Source organism: Echiichthys vipera (genome assembly GCF_963691815.1).
Source record: "Echiichthys vipera genome assembly, chromosome: 11".
In the NCBI taxonomy this organism is placed as follows: domain Eukaryota; kingdom Metazoa; phylum Chordata; class Actinopteri; order Perciformes; family Trachinidae; genus Echiichthys; species Echiichthys vipera.
Window position 1 is genome coordinate 11,213,964 of NC_139836.1, and position 13,513 is coordinate 11,227,476.

At 42.2% G+C, this 13,513-nt stretch overlaps 1 protein-coding gene across 3 annotated transcripts in view; it reads right to left on the bottom strand.

Moving 5' to 3' along the window:
• Window positions 1-209: 209 nt before the first annotated feature.
• ate1 (arginyltransferase 1) overlaps window positions 210-13,513 on the bottom strand; it is a 60,379-nt gene continuing 47,075 nt past the window's right edge. For all 3 annotated transcript variants that reach the window (XM_083922393.1, XM_083922392.1, XM_083922394.1), the window contains 2 exons: window positions 7,846-7,966; window positions 210-954 (listed from right to left, as the gene is read on the bottom strand). In XM_083922393.1, coding sequence (XP_083778519.1) covers window positions 776-954; window positions 7,846-7,966 — 300 coding nt within the window. In that variant the 3' untranslated portion in view covers window positions 210-775. The remainder of the gene's footprint in view (window positions 955-7,845; window positions 7,967-13,513) is intronic.

The following is a 13,513-nucleotide window of genomic DNA, read 5'->3' on the forward strand; positions in this document are numbered from 1 at the left end:
AGCAAGAGGACCAGCTGCTGGTGGATTCAGGGTTGTGTTGCTTAATGAACATGCAAAGGAAAGCCACAAAGTCCAAGCGGGGAATATACAACCTCTTTATTTGGTTAAACCCCCCCCCCCCCCCCCAAAAAAAAATAACATTTTAAAGAAAAGCAAATAAAGCTATAAATATTACAGAGAAAAACATGAAAAATAGTGAGTTATTTGCTTAAATGAACCCAGTGATAAAAAAATATGATGTGGTGTAGTTTGGGGATATAATGTAAGCAACTGACAACCACCTTCAAAAATCACTGAGCATTTAAAGGAGAATATGCTCTTCAAGTGGCAATGCTGATGACAGCTCAGAGGAGAGGTCACCTGCGTGCAGCAGCATCAGCATCATCATCATCATCAATATTAAGGATGGAGAAATCAAAGTGATGAATGCAAGATTAAAAATAACCTCAATGTAGGGAGTCAAATCAGAAGGATGCAGAAGAACTAAACAGAGAATGGATGCTACAGGATTCATCGATGAGTAAAATAAATGTGAATGAGACATAACTGATGAATGAGACCGGTGGGTGAATGGATACATCCGTAAATAGTGAGTGGCTAATGCATTGTTCCAGGATGCGTAGAGCTAAGCGTGGTTAGACTACTGGGAGCGGCAGCAGAAAGCACTTTCACAGACAGTGAGGAGACACACAGACACACATTAACAGAGACAAACAGACATTGCTGGGAGGTGTGTATTCGATTAAAAAGGTGCAGTGGTGTAACGCTGTATGTTTTAGGCGCGGTAAAGCAAGATCCTTTCAGCACAGTCTTGGCCGACCAAGCCTGCGTACTGCTGCACCTCCGTCTCGTCGCTGGAGCCTTTGCGTTTGCGGGAGTACGCTGCGTAGGGCATGACTGCCCGTCTGTATAGCACCAGAGCTCTGCCCACATCCTTCAGCACCCGAGCATCTCCTGGACAAAAAACACGAGAACATAATAAGTAGCCGTAAAGACATATCAAGCACAATAAACATTGTCCTTATTTTCTCCTCATTCTTATGAGTGAACCTCTTGCTTGGCAAGGATACACCATTATTCCGAGAAGCTGCTGGGGGAGCAGAAAGCATTTTTCCCCTGCAGCTCTGATTCCCCTATACCTGGAGTCACAGGGGTGCATGAGCAGGGTAGTTAGTTGGGTCTTGTTTACGGGGTCTTGTTTACGGGGTCTTGCTCCCTGCTGACTTGCCAAGCTCAGCATTTCATTAGGTCCTGTGTCATTCACTGCCAGCTCCCATCAGACCAGTGAAAAAGCTGCTAATCTCAAAAGTGTGCGTGTTCAGCAGCTAAAAATGGTCCTCTGGAGAGTCAGATGGACAATAGGGTTCAACAAAAAAAACCTTATGACCCTTGCTCTGACTATAAAACCGTTGCCCACAGCTGGCACCAAGAGGACATGCACAGCAAGGAGCATCAACAAAGCCAACCAAACCCAAATATATTGCACATAATGTGTGAATGCAAGTGAGTCTCAAAACCCATCATAATCATCTTCCACTCCAGTTAGAATTGTCCTTCATTTGCTGTCATTCACTGGATCTTCAATAAGTGTCTCATCCCTAATGGCTCAGCTCTAGTCAACTAATTGCCCTCTTAAAATGCTTTTATCACTCTCCTTAAGCGCTAAGCGAAGCCCCTTAGTTCATCTGATCCAAGAATTCAGCTCTTACACCAACAGAAAAATAGCTTAAATTTCAAATTCAAACCATGCCTTCTGAAAATATCTTCTACACACACCACACACAGTATTTCATCAGCATTCATCAACCTGTCCTGTCTGGAGCAATCCTGGTCTGGTCTAGCTAAAAGGAAGCAGATGAAAATAAACTTCAAGCCAGGCTGCGGAGTCGAGGGGACTAAGCTCGCCAGGCTCATGGCGACGCATCAGTTAAACAGGAGCGAGTTAGATTTGGTATTAATAGAGCAAAGGGCCACCCAATAACCACTACCGCTTCCCATGACAACACCCATGTGTCTCACAGCTGAGCACCCAAGTGATGCGAGTGAACATATTTCTGCCTAATTACTACAATATTCACCACAGCACCACTCAATCCCACCTGATCACTTAATAAACTGGGAAAGCGGGACAACAAAGAGAAAAGCTGCAATACCGTGATGTAATGCCACAAACAAATGCCTTTTCTCTCGTGCCATATGGTTAAAGGGAGCCCCAGTTTATAAAGCACTCAAAGGCACTCTAACTGAACCATGGTTAATCAGGGGCTGTTTGAAATCAGAACCAGAAAAGCAATATGAGTCAACCAACTTTGCTGCTGTGATCAGTTAAAATGTAACAGGCATAAAGAAGAACTGAAACAGCAGCATATCCAGTCAATTGTCAAGCACATTTTATGCAACCTTTTGAAATGTTGCAAAAAAGAAATGAGACTTAGGGTCCTTTCCATCAACTAGTGGAGCAATGACAGTCACATGAGTTAAATGTTTGCTCCCTCAGAACGTATGCAGCTAAGGCATTTCCATATCCAATTTAGCACATCAACTCCTTTTCACTTTTCTATCATTACACGATAAAAACTTTTATCAAATTTTGCCATTTCTATTCAACTCTTTCGGACATGTGAGTTAAGTAATTTGATCCAAATCTCAAGCAACTACCAAGTAAATTTTTTCTTGGGTAAGTCAAGTCAAATCACAGGTTGTGTCAAGTCGAGTCCTTAGTTAAAGCAAGTCAAGCCCCTTTTTTCCCACCAAGATAGTACAGTCTTACCTGCAGTATCTGGTTTTATAAAAAGAAAAGGTAATACAGTAATGGTACCTGTCTAATAATGATATTATTGATCAATTTATCTAACTTGACAATGATTTATGTGGTTTGTAATTATAATTCAGTAAAAAAAATGTCATTAAACAAAAAACAAATAACTTCATAAAAAAGTATTTTCTTTATTTCTTCTCAATCAAAAAAATCCCCCTCTCTTTAGCTTATAAAGATTCATTGTATGAATACAGTTTGCCTTTTACCTTCACATGTGAAACTCCTAAATTCGAAAGCGACACCTCTTGACGCAGACATCATAATGATGTTCTGATCTGATGCACAGATATCAGGTAGCATCGTGGCTCACGCAATTTATTTTCTGTCAAGTTGCATGTCATTAAAACAGGGACCTGTTTCAACGTCTTAAGCCAATAATACTTAAAAACAATAAGTTATTTATGGAAACACGGCTAATGACTAAATCAGGATAGCGGCAACAAGGGAACATTTTGAGCTCTCACAAATGACAGACTTTAAATATTCCCGTGTGTTTAAGAAGCCATACGGTAAGTGCATGTCCCAACTATTCATGTGCCAATATGGTCTCTAGCTTACACAGACACTACCTGAAAAGCAAGCCAGAGGAAAGAAGAGAGCTGGGTACAAACAAAGCCTAAGGCCCCTTTGCCCCCCCCCTCAAATTTCCACTTTCTTTTTCTTTTCTAAGCTACCCTGTGGTTTCATGTTTTATTCATTAGCCTCATTCCCCTGCTCAGTAATGCCCGTACCACTGTGTCTCCCCCCTTCTCTAAAAACTGCTGAGTCACATAATTGAAGAATGCTTCATATAAACTTTGAAACGAAGAAAATCAGCAGTATGTTAAGTCTCACCGTGCGGGTAAAATTAAGATGTAAACATGTTATCTAACTTCCACATGACTGTAATTTTGGTCCATGGAGAGTGAATGCATCCTGATGGGATGAAGGTGAAGATATTTCAACGTTTGATGCTACCTTAACAACTTAATCTGCATTCAACATTGTCTCTCTAAGCACGATATGCCTCCTCATGTTCTTTATCATTGTGACAGCCCACTTACACAGCAGTTATGCAAAGGCGCACTTGTCCACTCAAATGTGACACTGCTCTAAAGCACCACTGTCCCCTTGTGAAGATATTAAGTGGCGAGCAGGCTGCAGCTTTGAGATGGTCTATTAACCTCAGCAGTAATACTGAGCAGAGGCCCTATCCCTCTCTCTTACTCAAGGCAATCCAAACATCCGCTCCTCACATAAACATCTTCCTCGCTCACTCCGTAATATATCAAGGCTCCCTCTTCATCGTGAGCTCCAGACCCCCTTCCCGCCAGGCCCACCGGACGTTCAGTGACATGCCGCTCTGAGGTCAAAGCTCCTCTTGGTCAAGGGTTCAAGGGTCGGAGGGAAAGAGGAGTGGTGAGGGTCGGTCAGGGAGTGAGAGGGTCAGAGCCGAGGCTGGGGGCCCTGACACCTCGCCACGCTCCTCTCTCTCTTCCCATCCATCTTGAACTTTCAAAACACTTGCTTAACACCGGACGCTGGTCAAAAGCAGGCCATGAGGTTATGACCACTTCCTATGACCCAATGTTGCAAATCCAAAATAGGGCTTACGCTTGAAAAGAGAAAGGCCAAAATGGTGGTGTAGTGTAGTGAGTAAGAAGACTGCTCTTTGACCGGAAGACCTGGGTTCAAGCCCCTGTGTCCAGCTGACCCTGAATCTTTGTAGCTGACCATGAATTTTGACCTCCACAGTAAAGAAAGAAACAAGAGAATTCCAGTGGAGTATAAATGGTATTATTATTGTTATTATTATTATTGTTGTTGTTATTAAAATGGGGGGAAAGCTTTTCTGCAGTGGTAAAAGTGCAGCAGATCTGTGAGAAAAAACTACCTCTTGCATTAAAACACAAGAAAGTGAGAGGAGTGGTATCTGTCTCCCCTCCACTCTGTATGGGAACATTAGCGTGAGTCAGGCTAAGGAGCAGAAAGCCTGCTGAAGAGCAGAGCAAAGTGGCCCTGACATTTAGACAAGATATGACAGTGTCTACTGTAAAAGCTAGAAATATAGTGGGGAGGGCAGAGGGGTCAGGCGATAACTGTCTCCCCCACCTGCAGTAATGTTTTGGGTTTACTTGGCATGAAAGAAAGACCAACATTATAAGAATATTCAATTTCAACATTTTAGATATTTGACTAAATGCAACACAGTGTAGTGTGTATGCAATGTGTAATTTTGTGGGTCTGGTATGGCGCCTGCTGGATGCACTCAAGCTCCAGGGGGTAACTACTTGTGTCACACATTTTTTGCAAGTGTTTATCCTGCTGAGCAGGCAATGCTCCTACTTCTCTCTCTGTCAAGTAAACACTAGATTACGAGCGTGTGAGATATAATACATATGTGTCGTGTCAAATGTGTGTGTGTGTGTACATACTGTATGTACATTTGTAAGAGGCCATAACAAGGCCACAACGAGGCCCCAGAGCCCTGGATGTGTCAGTAACAGGCATGCAATCAATGTGAGCCCGCTTTGGACAGAGTTGTGTAAACTTTAGATTAGCTGTCTTCACACACCTCATTAAGACAGCTCTGTAACCCGGTCACTCTTACAATCTGAACACACACCCAGCACCATGGTTCTTTTTCACCCCTGGGTGAGGCTTGGAGTTCGAGTCAGGGCCTGAGCTCGATTTAATGGGAACTTCGATCTTAAACATCATTTCAAATAGTTTTTCCCTATTTTAGATCAAGAAGATTTGTTCTCAGGTTCAGGTCCTCACTTTGAAGAATGTCTCTTAAGATTTTTTTTAACATATATCTCACTCTACAATGTTTATTCTATGTACCAAAATTAAGCTTTACCCTATTCAAGGGCTGGGCGGTATATATAGAGTTTTAGACCAATATCGCGTAGATCGAGATTTGTGTTGCGTTAAAATAAAGTTTATTTTGTGGAGCCGCTGAATTCTTGATTTATTCTGAAATGATGTTATTTTTTAATGTTCATAATTTGATAGAATATCATTTGTGGTCATATAACCAAAGAACCTCAACAAAAACTGTATTTTTTGTCATACTTGACTACTTAAAGGTAGTTGATATAAAATGCAAAAGCTAATACCGTAAACATATAAAGCACATTTCCACACCATTACATGCAGTGAGGACTTCCCAGGTCTTAAAAACAGATTGCAACATGTCTTTATTTAGGCAACTAACAAGCCACACATTGACAAACTGCCAATTAGGCCTGGGCCTCAACAGCATGCCATGCTGTTAACCTGCTGATGACAGTGCAGGCTGACCTGGTGGCTGACTGACCACTGGGTGTATTTCAGGAGAAGAGAGAAAGCTCCACACAACCACTACAGTCTGGCACCACAACATCTTGGCAACAGACCTGAGAGCTAACCATCAAGACAGACAGCACTGAAATGTAACGGCACTGCGTTTGGACAGCTAGGCCTGAAATAATCCTGTCCAAGAACAACAGTCCATGCGGGAATGGGCGCCCCACAAGAGCCACAGACACACAAACACGCTCCAGCCACGGTGAAAATGGCTGAAGCCGCCACTTTGCACTCAGTAATTATTGCCTACTCAGGATTAATGGTATAACTGACAAAAAAAGGTCAGACCTACCACCGGCTAAGCTGTTAATGGCAACGTTATAAATGACCAGACTACTAATGGTCTTTTAAATGTCCTTATTTCTCCTGGGTGTGGTGATTTCACGACCACTTGAGTACACAAGAAAAGGACAGAAAAAAAAGAAAAGAAGTATCCTCATTTCCTTAAGACAAGTGTTAGGATTTTCGATTCTGAAAAAGAGGAAACAGGCATCTGTGCCACAGAGAGTTATTTTTTTCTTTGAAGCTCATCCTTTGTGTTGGTTTCAACCTCTCTGCACGGCTCTGAGTCAAAGTAGGACCTCACTACAACAACTTTAAGCCGTCTCTCCACATTCACATATCCTTCTTTCTTCCTCCACCTCCCTGTCAATCTGTATCTCATTTTATTGGACTTCTCTCTCTTCTAGTGCCAGCATACAACTACCAGCCTCCCACCCTTTCTCTTCCAATCTCTTTTAAATCATATTTGTCACGTCTCCCCCCTCTCTCCCTCCATCTATTCTTCTATTACTCCCTCTCTTACCCTTCATCTATCAATCCTAGTCTACTTGGCGATCAAATTCTTGTCTTTTCACATCTCCTGTTACTGTCTATCAGTAGTTCTGCTCTGTTGGGTGCCTGTTTGGTGATGCAGATTAATGGGTAATAGTAAACAGGAGATGACGGGCCCCGATACATTCAACCACTCTGGTTACAGGCACTTGTGATATCCACAGCATTTATATGTATGTGTGCATGTTTCAACATATGCACAATGTGCACTCATACCAACAACTTCCATTCATGTCCTATATTAATTCCTAAAATACAGTATCCGTATGGTACATATTATTTTACTTTTTTTATTCTGAGGCTGAGCAGTGTCATACCCATTCGACCGTGTCATTGTACATGAGGTGCTGAGCCATATGATGCAAAACAAATAAATAAATTCACAGCATATTCACAGAACACCACCTAGACCACAAACATGCAGAAGCAACAAAGTAGAGTGAGCCGAGAGCGAGTTAAGAAAACATATCGGCTATGTAGAAAATCATTCAAAACGCTCCTTTCAAAACTTTCAACCTCACTTTCACTCTGCGTCTGCAAGTCTACCTTCTGCACATGGTTTATTATAACTAATATCAATATTCAACAAATGGCAATGTGTTCATAATGACAGTGCTGGCTCTGCTCTGACCATGCTGGGGATCATGCTGAGGGAGAATACGTGATCAGTGCTGCCGGCACTGTGTTTACCCCTGTTTACTGCCTGAGAGCAATACACCATCACAGTAAAACCGGGTACGATGTTAACACAAGGTTCATGGGCTCATTCAAGATAAAAAAAAAAAAAAAAAAGTGGCGTTTTCTCTATTTTCAGAAATGAAATGCCTTTACTGAATAATGCCAACAGTGTAACATAGTCGTACCTGCATCAGGGTCCTGGTTGAAACGAGCATAGCGGGAGTTCTCCAGCTGGGGCAGGCATTGCTCTATTGGTACCCAGGCATAAGTTTCTGGGCACAGGAGGTCTGAAGGCCGGTACTGCCCCTGGGGAATGAAAAAGGGACAGAGTGAGAGAGAGGGTTATAAACTGATTGGTTATTTAGGTGTTTTATGGAGGAAACTTGCCAAACATTCGCTTACAACATCTTTTTAAATGCCAGGATTTCCTTCTATCTTTTTAATATTGCCATAAATGTAATACCGTCTGTCGGAGACAACAAGGAATTTGGAGACAACATCTTGGTTTTTTTAATGTAATCATTTTCGGACATTTCATAAACTAATTCATGAATTTACAAACATTATTGACAGATACATTGATAATAAAAAATAATAATCTGATGCAGCCCTAACACTATTTTCACTTTACTCTAGTGACCCTAGTTGTAAACTGACCTCAGGGTCAGGATCAGGGTTGATACCTGGATCTGTTAAAGTTCTTTGTTTGAGTCATGCTTCTCCGTGTCAGGAGTGCTCTGTTGTCTGTGATGCTGAGCAGGAAATGTAAACACACCACACCAGCATATTGTAATGTGTGCTTGTGAAATGGGTACAAGTCTGTATTTGACCTAACATTTTGGATGGAAAGTAAACCAAGCTGAACAAAAACAGCTGCAGGGCAAAGAGAAAAAAAATGAGTGAGGGGTTGAATGAACAGAAAAGGAGGAGGAGGAGAAAGAGAGTCCATTATCAGAGACCTGTGTTCTATCACACGGCACCAAACAAACACAAACTGCAGAGATAGCTCTGTAAACAAACAGGCGCCTGCAACGAGCCTGCTGCACCATCTCAACACTCAATAATATTTATCATATCTGAGACATTAAACTGTAGGACAAAGACTCCAACATTCTTTACACAACTGAGGTCAAAAAGTGCTGGACGATTAAACTCGGAAGGAAAAAAAACACAGATGTCATTATGAACTCAAAATAAGCAAGACAAAGGAAATACCATCCTTGACGCTCTGACCAAGACCCATCTGTCAGTGGGCCTATATGGAAAATATGCTGCCTGTTTTTACATGCAGGATAGGATGCCATGAGAATGAACTAGACTGCTTTACAGCTCTGAGAAATGGAAAACAGAAGAATTTGGTGGAAACGCTCATAGTCAGAGTTTCAGCTCCTCATCTGTACCCACCCTTTTGCTCTGTCCACAACATGCTATATATTGCTCAACACACCACACTACAATGTCTAAAATTAACTAGACCTATGTTATATATTTTGTTGAGTTGTCTACTCACATTATATCAACCAACAATGGTTAAACCCAGAGAAATCACCTGGTCCATTTGTCTTGGAGAGGAGGAGACCTCCTGGAAAATACCTCCTGAACAATCAACACCGAGAGAAGCTGACTGCAGAAACGGTAATGATGATGAAGAATAAAACTGTTTTAATTGACAGATTGCTAGCTGCAGAAAATTACATCTTATATATGTTACATCTCTTAATTCATACAGTCAAGTAGGCCGAAAGTGGCTGTTCGGGGGGTAAAAGGTCATTCAGAGTGAAGCAAAAGACACAAATATGCTTTAAGTGCTTCTGCTAACAGATGAAAGGTGGTGGAATGCTGTGCATCTGTAGCTGCAATGGACACACACATTGATCGGATGCTCTCCGTGTCCCAACAACCTACAGCCTTCTACAACTGTCAGCGCAGTCAGCTCGACACTCTCACACTCTACATCACCTCTATAGACTCCTTCAACACTGCAGTGGGAAATGCCTCTATATGCGACACACACACACACACACACACACACACACACACACACACACACACACACACACACACACACACACACACACACACACACACACACACACACACACACACACACACACACACACACACACACACACACACACACACACACACACACACACACACACACACACACACACACACACACACACACACACACACACACACACACACACACACACACACACACACACACACACACACACACACACACACACACACACACACACACACACACACACACGTGTGGACAGAGTAGCTAGCATTTCAAGAGAAAGGGTGCAAGAATGAAAACATGCAAGGATACACCTTTGGATAAGCCATTAATCTATGAAAAAAAGCAGCTGTGCTTTTGTGTGTTTGCACTTTGTATCAGTGTGCATTTGTAAAAGAAATAAAGTGGATTCCCGATTTCTGACAGCCTCTGGTTATGTCTCCAGTTTAAGATGATATATCCAGTTCTTTGCTGTAAAGCTTCAACAGAAAGAAAGGTCTATCTAGCCAACATGACAGACAGTCTGGTCATGGCACAGGCACAGTTCCTCATTTCTCCCCCTGAAAAGAAGAAAAGGATGAAGAGAAGGACGGAGGAGTGTGAGAGGACACAGCAGCTATTAGTGGTTTGGACAGAGGAGAGAGAAAAGAAAAAAGAAAAGGGGAAAGAAAAGCTTGGTCTGTCAGCTTCTTTTCTTTATTGGACCAAAAGCGAAGACTGAACTCACCACTGACTTTCTTTATCCTCCCTCTTATGTTTTTCCTTCCCCAGGTTGGTGCTTGAAGGGTCCGTAATTCACAGCTACCCCTACAGCTTCCTCTGGCTCTTCTTCAGCCCAGTGCTTTCTACTTCCTTGCTCACAATATCCATCCCTTTATCTAACGGCAACAGAGAATGCAGTAATGGTTTCCTGAAACTTTAAAACTTTGCGACTTTAACTCAAGATCCTTCAGGGAGAAGACTGAAGTGCAGTGTAACAGCCTATAGTGAAAATGGCCTATTCCTACAAATCTATGTTCCTGGGTGGATGTTAATGGCATGCAAAGGCTACAGAATGTCTTAATGATGAGGGTTTTTTTGTGTGTATTCGTGTGTTTTTGCATTAGAGGACTACCCGACCACTCAACAGACAACCAGGATGAGGTTTTCCAGACGAAGAACATCTTTTTGGTTTGGTCCTTCCCTCTTTAGTGGCTCTGTTCCTCCCTTTCTAAACGCTCAAAGCCTTCCACTCAAACCAATCAGTCACCATCCCTCCATCCGTCCCTCCTTTCTGAGCATGCATGTTTAGACGGATATGGAGGTGATGCCGATGACTGACAACCTCTGAAAGGTTCGTTTAGGGAGACGTAAAACAACGCGAGACGGGATGAAAAAAAACAAGTGGAGAAGGAAGGGAACACGTACAAACTTCAGCACAAAGACTTGGCTGCCGTCAGATGTGTGAGAAATGAGAGGGCGATAGGACGGAGATGGGGAGGGACGAGAGAAGATGAGGTGCAGATGGGTAACGGGATGGTATTCAACGTCACTGAGACATGGACTGAGGCGAGCTGATGGAAGCGATAGGAGTAGTCTGAGTGCCAGGACGGAGGGGCCCAGCGCTGAGAGAGTATGTTGGAAACGGGGATGAAGAGGGAGGGAGAGACAGAAATGGGGGATGAGCTAAGTAGTCAGAGGGTGCGATGGAGATGAGAGAGAAAACAGACGGATCAGGGAAATAAAGAGCAGCGTTGAGTCGCAGCCACATAAAACAAAATGGAGACTGTACATTTAAAAGTGACAGAATGCACTCTTCTGCTGTTTTGCAGAGGTCACTGTTTATAGGAAGGCAATCTTCTACAGTGCAGATTTCCCAATGTACTGAACTTTAACAAGACGGAGGGGAAAATGACTGATTTGAATAAAAGGCTGCCCCGGAGTAAACAATTACACAAGCTCAATCATCACAAGTAAATAAACAGATATCTCCACAGGGCTTGACACGCAGTCGCACAATGCTTTGCAGATCTATTATCACGCCGAGCTCCCTCTGACACACAGCATCGCTCATTCTTTTCAGGCCACACAGACTTTACACACACATAGAGATAGCAGGGGCCCTGCTGTTAGAGTGAACTTTATTACTAAACTCAATGACTCAAACACACAACTGTCACCTTGTTCCTCTCCTTCATTGTGCACCCTTTCACCCCGTTTCTGTCTTGTTTTCTCCCACACCTTAAGACATGGAGAAATGCCACAGGCCTGTACCTATGATTTATATGAAAAGCAATTAATCAGACACATAAATCGAGTGCCTCACTGCAGCCAAGGAATCCTCGTGAAAACCTACACCACTTTTGCCTTCTGCTTCTTTTCTTCCCCCTTGACCGACTATGAGCTCTGTATGTGTAGAGTTGAGACAGCTTTCATTAAGCAAGACACCATCAGCCACAAGTGCCTTTCTAATCTAACTCAGCTTATAACCAGTTAAACAGGGTATTAAGACTTTAATATTTTGCTACATTAAAAGCGTGCGTCAGTTGGTCTTTATCAGAACACATCCTTTGGATAGGATGTGATGTGTTTTACACTTCTGGTAACAACAAAATGGGTTTGTGTGGAGAAAACAGAGAAACACACTAATGCAACGCAAACTTTCCCCTTAGAGTTCCACGAGTTAGTTTGACAGTGTGATCATGTTGGGATCAATTGTGTTTATTTGCGTTACTGCACAAGACAAAGAACTCTAGGCAGCAAAAAAGTTTCTTTCCTTCTTTCCATCATCAACCATGGCCGAAATAACCACTATTGCTGCTCTGTACCTGCTGTGGAGGCACGTACAAAGGGTTCATAACACACAGCTTGGTGAATTTCACCGCCTTCTCCAGAAAGTGCCTCCAGATGACTGCTGCTTCCAGCGCTACTTGAGGTACAAATTTTGTTGTGATTTTATTGCAATAATAAGCTTATCAAAAGGATACCAAAATAACTACATCATGAAGCCGATTTGGGAAAAAGTCTGAAACCATGCTTTGTCATGTCTGTCCGCAAGACGACAAGAAAACAACTTTTTAAATGCCTGTTTTCTCAATATTGTTTGGATTGATCAGGGAATCTCAGTGCTGATGGGCTTTTGCAACAGAGCGGCATATGAATTTGTTGAAATATTATTATAATTAATTTGCGTAACCTGGGGGCGAATTTGTGTCGATTCATGACTTCGCGTTGACTTTGTATGCTAACACGTTGACAAAATGCTTGTTTCCCCTTTGATGTGAACACATCATAGCAATAGCCAGAATAGCTAAATAGAGGAATTCATGGATTAAAGTAGCCAACCTTTTTTTTTGGCCCTGGCATAACAATTTCCTACAATTGAATGTCAAATATGTATGGCAGCTTCAGTTTCAGCTTCTCAAATGCAAAGATTTGCTGCTTTTCTGTCTGAAATAATTGTAAATTGAATATCTCTGGGTTGAGAAAGTACACAGAGATCTCTTCCTTCAGGGGAGGAATGTGAAAACACCTCTCTAGTGACAAAATTTGCACAGATACAAGTCACTGTAGTCAATGTCAGACATTATAGGGGACATAAACAAGTTTTTGAGTGGAGGGCGACTTTAGAGGGCGACTTTAAGTTAATAAGGCAGAATCACTTTAAAACCACTAATTAGTTGAAGTCATATCATTATTCTAGTCTTTGTTCATATTTTCCTTTTGTTTCCCCATCCCACTCCCCTATTACTTATATTATTGTCTTTTATAATATTAATTATGATAGAATATGACACTGTCACATCTCACATTAGAGGGAGACCTCTTAAAGGACGAGTGCCATG